The sequence below is a fragment of the Juglans regia genome, chromosome 1 (assembly GCF_001411555.2).
Source record: "Juglans regia cultivar Chandler chromosome 1, Walnut 2.0, whole genome shotgun sequence".
Lineage (NCBI taxonomy): Eukaryota > Viridiplantae > Streptophyta > Magnoliopsida > Fagales > Juglandaceae > Juglans > Juglans regia.
The window spans coordinates 28,141,741-28,151,266 of record NC_049901.1 but is presented as its reverse complement, the minus strand read 5'-3'; the positions used below and the strand labels follow the sequence as shown (position 1 = coordinate 28,151,266).

The window sequence follows — 9,526 nt, the reverse complement described above, 5'->3', positions numbered from 1 at the left end:
TTCACAAAAATCTCATCCTCCATCTCCGATAAACCCCATCCTTCCTCCAATCTCCATTAAAAATAAAAATCACAACAAAATAAAATAGGATAGGGTTTGAGTTTCTTATCTTCGAGTTCGGGATTCGGATCTTCGGTGAGATCTGAGAAAGGGACGGATCGCACGGCGACGTTAGGAAGGAGGGCTGGGCTGGTAATTCGAGGATGGTGACTAGGTGGCCAGTGAGAGAGCAGAGATGAAAGTGAGTCAGAGTGAAGCGAGGGGAGGAGGAATCGGGGGGGGGGGAGGCGGGATTTCATTTCTAAGTAACAGGCATGAGCAGCTAGGGAGGCGGGATTTCATTTCCTGAGTAACCAGGGCATGAAACAAGCGTCGTTTCATGCACAGGTTAAAAAACAACGTAAACGGCGTGGATTTCATCGTAGACCTATATATATATATATATATTAACATTGATATCTGGTGGGGTATATCGCGAGAGTAGTGACCAGCCCACTATCAGCCAGACCAATTGTCCAGCCCGCCCGCCTGTAGTCTTGAGGCGAGAATAGTCGAGGCGGGCTCCGCACCATGCATGTCTATTCTTTGCTCGCCCAAAATGCCTTATTACTTACTTTACCTACCCAAACATTGCTTATTTATCTATTCTTGCCTAAGTCTTTACTCGCTCGAATGATGGTTTCGTTTACTTTAGCTTGTCTAAGTCTTTCCTTGCCCAGGGCTTTGCCCCCTTGCTTACCTTGTAAGACTTTTCTTTACGCCTGAGGTTACCAGGGTAGATGCAGTTACATTGCTATTGTGTAAGGGTTTCCTTCTAACGTCTGGACGGGCTCACGCATCGAGAGAAACATATATATATATATATATAACATATGTAAAATGTAAAATGTGATATATATATATTTAAATATTTACATATAACCGAGTCATATGGGTTGATCCTTGAACCTATCTGGTCAACCCAAATTTGACCTGATTAATGCCATGTCATATTCGGATTGGTCCAGATTGATCAAAATCCTATTATACACCATGCTAACACTATAATTTTGTTTATGTTAGTATCGTGTTCACGAATCATATCAAATATTGTCAACCCTAAGTACTATCTTGCGTACACATCGTGAATGCTAGAGTGATGGACTTGTCTATGGAAAATGTTGGGGAGGAAGAGGCTGTTCTATCGGGTCTGAATAAAAAATTTATATTAACGGATTTGGGAAGCTACAATAATTGAATATAAAGATTCTACTGTTTCAATAGGAAATCTATTTTCTATTATAGTGATAGCACTCACATTGCCTCCCCATAATTATTTCGCCAAATTTTAAGCTGCGTTTGGATGTTGAACTGAATTAAGTTGAGTCTAGTTGAGATGATAAAATATTGTTAAAATATTATTATTATTTTAGAATTGAAAAAAAGTTGAATTATTTATTATATTTTTTATTAAAATTTGAAAAAGTTGTAATGATAAGTTGAGATGGATTTAGGAACCAAACGAAATAAAGAAACATGAAAAGTTAAAGTAGGCTACATTCGACTATCAGATTAATTTTTAATTCTAGTCCTGATAGTAAAATTATTTCATTTCATCTCATTATTACAGTTTTTTTAAATTTTTACATAAAATATAATAAAAAAATTAAATTTTTTTAAATTTTAAAATAATAATAATATTAAAAAATAATATTCTAATAATATTTTATTTAATTATCAACTTTTATTTAAAATTATTTCATCATATCTCACTTTTCAAACGGTGTCGTCTTCTACTTTTAATTTTAATTTTTTCTAGTTTATCCCAAAAATTAATGATCTGAAGTCAACTCAATATCTTTGAGGGGATACTTGCCTAGTTTGCCATAGATTTTCGTTCATACCGGGTAGAAAAGTAAAATTAGGATTACAAAGGCTACTTCATTGGTGACCACCCCTTTGTTCAAAACGCTTTACCACATAACGTCCACACATTTCCAAGTGTCAGCTAAGGGGATAGTAAAGCATATTCCTCACAGTGGAGGTTTGCAATTTTTAGTTCTAACGAGGCAGAGTTTTGCCAAACTTGGAGCTTATTTAGCACCTTCCCAAAGACCTCACCACATCTCCAAACTGGTCTATAACAAGGCCTCAAAGCTACACGAAAACCCAGTATTGAGGAGATTCTGTGCGGTTGAGATGTCGGCTATTCTTTGGGTGGTTTGTCCGAAGGAGAACGCTCAGTCTCTGCTCAGTCTCATTCCAAGAAACGGCAGAAGAAGAAGGTGTAAATTCAACTCCAGACTGAGTTTATCTGCTTATTCAAATGCAATTGTGAACCCATCGAGATCCTCGGAGGAGAGGGTGTATGAAGTGGTGCTAAAGCAAGCAGCCCTGGTTAGAGAGCTACGGAAAGAGAGTGCTCTTGATTTGGGGAAACCCATCGAGACTGATGGTACGACTGATTGGAATCTGCTGAATGAGGCTTACGAGAGGTGTGGCGAGGTCTGTGCCGAATATGCCAAGACCTTTTACTTGGGTACTTTGCGCGCTCTCTCTCTCTCTCTCTCTCTGATTCTAAGCGATTCTGTGTCTGATTTTCAATCGGATAATGCTGTTATTATTATTCAATATTTTTAACCAAGAAGTTTTTTTGGATCTGCAGAAGAATGTATTTGAATATTTCATTTTAATCTTATCTTGTCCACATATTATATATCTTTTTAAAAGTTTATTCTATAAAAAAGTTTCCTTTTATTTTTAACTTTTCTTTTCCGAACTGTTTAATGAGTTTAGATTAATTTAACTGGTTGACGGGATCAAGATTCTTTCGAGATAAAAAATTCCATTTTATTTTTATTTTTCTTGCTGTGCGTGAATCTCTTTCGATATGATTAAATATTAAACAAATGTTGGATATTCCTACGTATGGAATGTTCGCATGATATATCAACTTCATCATATAATGCAATTGTAGACCGTTTTACTAGGAAAGTTTTGTTTTTGCAGCCTAGAATTCTAAATTTCATGGGCCTTTGTCAGGTACTTTACTTATGACGCCAGAAAGGAGAAGAGCTATTTGGGCAATTTATGGTATGCGGGGGTTATATATTCTTTACAGTTTGCAAACTCATTTTCTTTGGTCGTATATATATTGAATGAATCCTTACTGATTTTGATGAATCCTTGTAATAAGTGCTTAATTTACTGATTTTGTGATATATCTTTAGGCTATTAGAGTTGTCACTTAAAATCAGTTTGAAACAGACGTTACAATTTGCCCATCTTTTAAGTTCCACACCAACTATTTCGACACAACAACTATTTTTCGTTCATCTTGACGGATGAATTTTAACAATTTAATAAATAATAACTTATGTTTGAAATTGATGGATTGAGCGACAATTTGACAGTTTGGAGTAATATTAGAAAATGAGTGGCAATTGTGAGTAAAGTGTAATTCTTCATTTTTTTTTACAAGTTGCAAGAAATGCCGTTAACACTACATATGAACAAATAAAAAACTTCATTTTCTGCAACTATGCCAACTAGTACATTCTACGCACAATTTTGTGCCTTGGTTGCCATGGGAAAGGCAAAATAAACTCGACTGTTTGCAATCTTTTCCTTGAAGCACCATCCCATTGCTCTCTCTGTTTGAAGACTTAGTCTCGTTTGGATTGAGAGATGAGATGAGATAAAATGAGTTGAGATGGTTTGTGAATAATAGTAAGATTTGTGAGTTAAAATTAAGAAATAATAGTAAATAGTAGTGAGATGAGTTGATGAAGGAGGGGAGTATGTTGGTAATCACTGAAAGGAGTCGAAGGGTGATATCTAAGCTGGTTTTGGGTTTAACAACAGTACAGTGGCTGGCCAAGGCCATGGAAGCGTGGACAAAAGATGAGAAACAAGATTTTTTCTCTACTTTCCGTGAAGGTAGACGCAATTTCATGGCGCATTGCTGCTCGAATGCTCGAGGATGTTATATGGCGGTGGAGGAGTATGTAGGTGGAGGGAGGAGGAATTTTATTTTCATTCCTGAGGAGGGGAGTAGTGGCTGGAGAAGGATGGGGGAGGTGCTGCGTGATTTTTCCTTCGGCAAGAGAGGGAGTGACAATTTGGAAGGAGGACAAGGTGTTGTAGGACATGGCTCTATTAGGGAACCGCGTAACAGACATGCGGCGAGGTGATCCTATGTAGCTCTAAAGACGGGTCAGGCTTCAGGGGTTCAGAGTGAGGAGGGTATGCAAATCATGCCTCAAGACCAGCTTGTCAAGATGCACAATTCTTTAAAGGACCCAACTTGGCGAGTTAAAGGCAGCGATAATTATATTGTCTACGAAAATAGATCGGCTTTCAGTTGGAGGCAATAGGGTTGTAAGTAACAAGATAGGCCCGAATCCGTTAAACTCAGAAAAAGAAAAACGGAAGATCGGATTCGGCCTTGTCCCTTTAACCAGATACAGGAGAGTATGGCGGGTCAAAAGGAAATCTAGGTTATTTGAAGCGGGGTCTACATCGGGTATTGGCATAGAGACATCAGTGGAATGTCATTCGCCTCATATAATACAAGATAGACCGATAGTCGGTATTAATCCCTTGGTCCTCGAAGAAACTATGGCTCCCTCGTCAAAGTTGAAGGAAAATGATGTACTGTCGAGGTCTGAAGGAGATGTAGGATCTGCTATCATCCCAGAGGTAAAAGGACTTGTTGTCACTCCAGAATCTCCAATAGAGAGAACCAATGGAGTTCCTGGAGAACCTATGGGTTTGGCATTGGTGCCTTGCGTAGAGTCGGGAGTGCAGTTGGATACTGTGTCTGGGGATAACGTTGCCCCCTGGTCTCACTTCCTCCAATAGCGGACTGGATTCTGCCTAAAGTTAATGAGATTCAATAGTTTGTGGGAATCTCACATGGAGGATGTGAAGATCAATTTAAAGATTGAGGCAAGCCACGCGCTTGAAACCAAATCAAATTTCAAGAAAAGCAGGGAGTTACGGCGTCTTTCTTGGGCAATTAACTACGACGCTAAGGGTGGTAGCTCAACTAGAGGGAAGTCTAAAGGGAGGGCATTGTGAAGACGGGGAATCAAAGGGTTGGGGTTGGGTGTTCAAGTAGAGTTTTAGTTCTATGGGAAACAAGGGGTTGGGGTTGGGTCTGGTGTATTTTGGGTTGTTTTTCCATTGGCTTTTTGGGTCATTAGGGGCTTTTTGTTTTTTTGTATATATTCAGTGTACTTGTTTTTTCCTTGATATATATAATTTTTTATTTGTAAAAAAAAATGATCTCTCAATCCAAACTAACTCTTAACATAGGAAGGATTGTTAACGAGAATGTTATGTTATCTTAGGTTAAAGGCCTTTTGGGCCTAATAATACCATTCTCCTCTGAGTGGATATTCAGGAATCGAGTCTCAATTTGTCAATCTCTCTTCTTGTAACAGGAAAAAAAGAAAAGAAAAGAAAAGGAAAGTGCTAATAAATAGTGCTGATTGAAATATGTGAATCTGGTGTGTAGTGTGGTGCAGGAGGACCGACGAGCTTGTGGATGGGCCTAATGCTTCACACATTACACCCAAGGCTATGGAAAGATGGGAAAAAAGACTGACCGACCTCTTCGAAGGTCGCCCATATGACATGTACGATGCTGCCCTATCTGATACAGTCTCAAAGTTCCCTGTGGATGTACAGGTAATTCCCCCAAAAAATGGCCTATTTAATTCCCAAAATTTAACTTGGCTATATAGAATATCTGTATGTACTAACATTAGGCAAACTCAGCATCGATTACTTGCTTCCTTGGACAGCCCTTCAAAGACATGATAGAAGGAATGAGGTTAGACTTGAGAAAATCAAGATACGACAACTTCGACGAGCTCTACCTTTACTGCTACTATGTTGCCGGGACTGTCGGACTCATGAGTGTTCCGGTAATGGGGATAGCACCAGAATCAAAGGCTTCAACCGAGAGTATTTATAATGCGGCATTAGCCCTTGGAATTGCTAATCAACTCACCAACATACTCAGAGACGTTGGAGAAGAGTAAGATTCTTATAATGCAGAAATACCTTACGAAGAGTCCGTTGGTTTTTGTTTTTGGTCACTAACACTTATAATTCTGTTTGGGTTTGATTGATGAAAGGGTTTCTGAATACACTACTCCTATTATGTTTTCTTTCGGGATACAAAAGCGCTAACATGACCTTTTATGTGGTTTTCCTAGTGCTAGGAGAGGAAGAATCTATCTGCCTCAAGATGAACTAGCACGTTCTGGACTTTCAGATGAGGATATATTTCGGGGCAAAGTGACAGATAAATGGCGGAGTTTCATGAAGGGGCAGATAAAGCGAGCGAGGATGTTCTTTGACGAAGCAGAGAAGGGTGTTGCAGAGCTAAGCTCAGCCAGTAGATGGCCCGTCTGGGCATCTTTGTTGCTATATCGACAGATCTTAGATGCCATCGAAGCTAATGATTACAACAACTTCACAAAACGTGCTTACGTAGGAAAAGCAAAGAAACTTGTCTCGCTTCCTGCAGCTTATGGTAGAGCACTTCTCGGCCCCTCAAAATTGGCCGAGTTGGTAAAGAGATGAATCCGTTAACTTGCCATGTTTTTACTATCAAAATTACCAGTTTTTTGTAAGTTTTTTTTTGGCTTGGTATCGGAGGAGAAAGTAAAATTCTTTAGACCCTTGCTTAAAATGTGTAAATTTCTTCGTTCGAAATTGTTGTAAAAATACCTGAAATCCCAATAAAATCTCAAAACTGAGAATGGAGAACGTGTATGATCGGTTTGTTTTCGAAAAATCATTGCACTCCTCTCCCAAACCCTCCTTCCTCTCTTCCCACTATTGAACCAACCTCTACGCTGGGGTCTCAGCCACCAGACATGGAAGGCACTTAAAAGACAACAACGTGAAAGACTTACATTAAATACTGGATTTAGGTTCTTGCAGCCGAAATCTCCAAGGTAAAAAAGTTGACTGATCGTGATTTAAAATTACTGCATCGCTTGAACATTCCAGCTGTGGAACCGAGGCCTTCCAAAGTATTTGTAGTCCGCTGGTTGAGGCCTTCTCTTGGGAAGCTGAAACTGAAATTAGATGGCAGCTCTTTAGGGAATCCAGGACCTGCTGGGGGAGGGGGACTTTTTTGGAATCATGAAGGAAGGTTTGTGTTTACTTTCTCAAAATTCTTTGGTTTTTGCACTAATAATGAAGCTGAGTTTAGGACAGTTGTAGAGGGAATAAAATTTTGCCGTCAGTTGGGTTATTTTTTCATTGAGATTGAATGTGATTCTTTGATTGTGGTTTCTTGGTTGGTGAATAAAGTTTGTACATTGTGGTATTTATGAGATTTCTGTGACCAATTATTGAGCTTGTTGGAGGGTTTTGATTTCTTTATCAAACATCTTTTTAGAAAAGGAAATAAAGTGACTGGTGAATTGACTAGAGCTGCTACGTTAGGGAAGGATTATTTGATTTTAGATGTTGCTAAGTTGCCATGTGAGGTAAGAGGTTTGTACAAGTTAGACAAAGGAGGTACGTCATATGTAAGGTGTCGGTCATTGTAACACCCCGTATTTTTTTTTAGTGTATTTTTTTTTAATTGAAGGATTATTTGTTATTAATTTAAAATTTGATTATCTTGTTTTAAATTTTCAGATTTTATTGGGTTTATTTTTTTATGATTTTTAATTTGTGAAAATTAAATTTGACATGTTTCCTTAATATTAATAATTGTTATGCATTTAAATTTCTCTTAATTTAAATTAGTTTGTGGGTTTTAAAATTATTGTATTGTTGGATTTAATTATTTTATTTTACTTAGTCACTGTGTTTAAATTTATTTTATTTAAAATTGTTGTGTTGAAATAATTTTCGTTGGAATTTTGTGACCCAAGTTATGAGATTTAGACCTCATTTATTTTCCTTCATTTTTCTTTTTCCACTTTTTTTTTTTTCTTTTCACTTTTTTCTTCTTTCTTTTCTTTTCTTTTCCTTTTCCGGAACTGCTCCCTCCCGCGCGTGACCCAGCCCCTTTCTCTCACTCCGTCCGATCCTTCTCTCCCCTAGCCCGCCGCCATGCACCTCCGTCCGGCGACACCGCCCAGCCCACGACCTTCCCCACCCTCCGGCGACCACCTCTCTCCAATCTCAGCCCCTCTCGCGTCGCCGTTTGCCCCCACGCGCAACACTATGCCGCGGCGTTCCTTGTGCTTGTGCGCCGCCGTCGCGCCACCATCGGCCACCATCTCTTCACCACTTCATCATCGACCTCCTAGCAACCTAATGCACCCATCCTTGGCTCCGATCTGTCACCGGTGAAGCCCATCTATCTCCATCTCCGATTCACGCTTTTTGGCCTTCAACCGCCACCCAAGGCCAACCACCACCACCACTAGCTTTACCGACATCCCTAGGTCCTACCCTATCAATCTCGGGTCTTTGTTTTCACCCGTTCAAAAGTGGGTTTCTGAGACCCACGGTCACAGTGCATTTCGCACTGTTTTGTTACTACGTTGCCGCTTCCAGCACCTCCGTGATCTTTCAAAAATTATATTATAGCATTGTAAGTATTTTTCCCAAAGAACTTCTGAGATTTAAATGAATTTCTGTGCTAATTGATATTTACTGTGAATTTGTTGGTTGTGCCGGACTGAATCCGTGGAGTAAGGGGGTCGGTTGGATTTGATGGAGTTGTTTGTGTGAGATTGGTTTATGCTATGAAATTTGTTGGCTGTTTCGGGTTTGAATATTGATGTTTTAAGTTTGACGATGATCATGGTGAATATTGGAGATTTTTAGGAAGTGATGATATATTTTGGGATTACGAGAGTTTTAAGTTTTGAGATATTAAAATAGGTTATTTTAGAAGTTTAGGATTAAATATCGAAATCCTTGATTGATTGAAAACTTACGAAAATTATGTGATTATTTTTATAGTTACGATTTATATTCGACTCGACATTTTTTGAGGAAAATTCTGAAAAGCTAAGTTGTCCAAGTAAGCGGGGTTCATATACTACTTTTGCATAAAATAAATAAAATGAGGTTGATCTTGAAAAATAAGCATGTTTGTTTTGAAAAGAAATGATCTGAAAACAGCCTCAGATGTTTATTTTGCATATGCATAAATTCAATATAAGAGAAAGTGTTTTCTGTCATGACTGGTGTAGACATGAGCTAGTTTTGTGCACTTTATTTCTGAACTATGTAAAAGAGCGAATATGAAAATCTAGAAGTTTTGTTATGAACAAATGAGAATATTTTGTTTATGTTTATCTCGAACATGTGCAATGATCTGAAACTTATCAGTATTTTGTTTTGAAATGATGTGTCATCTGAAAACCTTGGCATGAAGTTCTGATTCTGTATATGATTGTAATCGGATTTTCGATGAAATTTGTTATGTTTCTGTTAAGGCCCAGCCACGTGTATAATGGTGGTTTATAACCTTACCATGGGGGTGAAACATGGAATATGGCCCAGCCATGGGTATAATGGTGGTTTATAACCCTACCACGGGGGTAAAACATGGAAT

At 38.5% G+C, this 9,526-nt stretch overlaps 1 protein-coding gene across 1 annotated transcript; it reads left to right on the top strand.

The window, feature by feature from the left end:
- The first annotated feature begins 1,979 nt into the window (after positions 1-1,979).
- LOC108982408 (phytoene synthase 2, chloroplastic-like) lies at positions 1,980-6,793 on the top strand. The gene is made up of 5 exons (XM_035695661.1): positions 1,980-2,518; positions 3,022-3,072; positions 5,501-5,673; positions 5,790-6,025; positions 6,207-6,793. Exons 1-5 carry the CDS (start codon positions 2,179-2,181, stop codon positions 6,574-6,576), a joined length of 1,170 nt encoding a protein of 389 aa, XP_035551554.1. The 5' UTR covers positions 1,980-2,178; the 3' UTR covers positions 6,577-6,793.
- Positions 6,794-9,526: the final 2,733 nt, after the last annotated feature.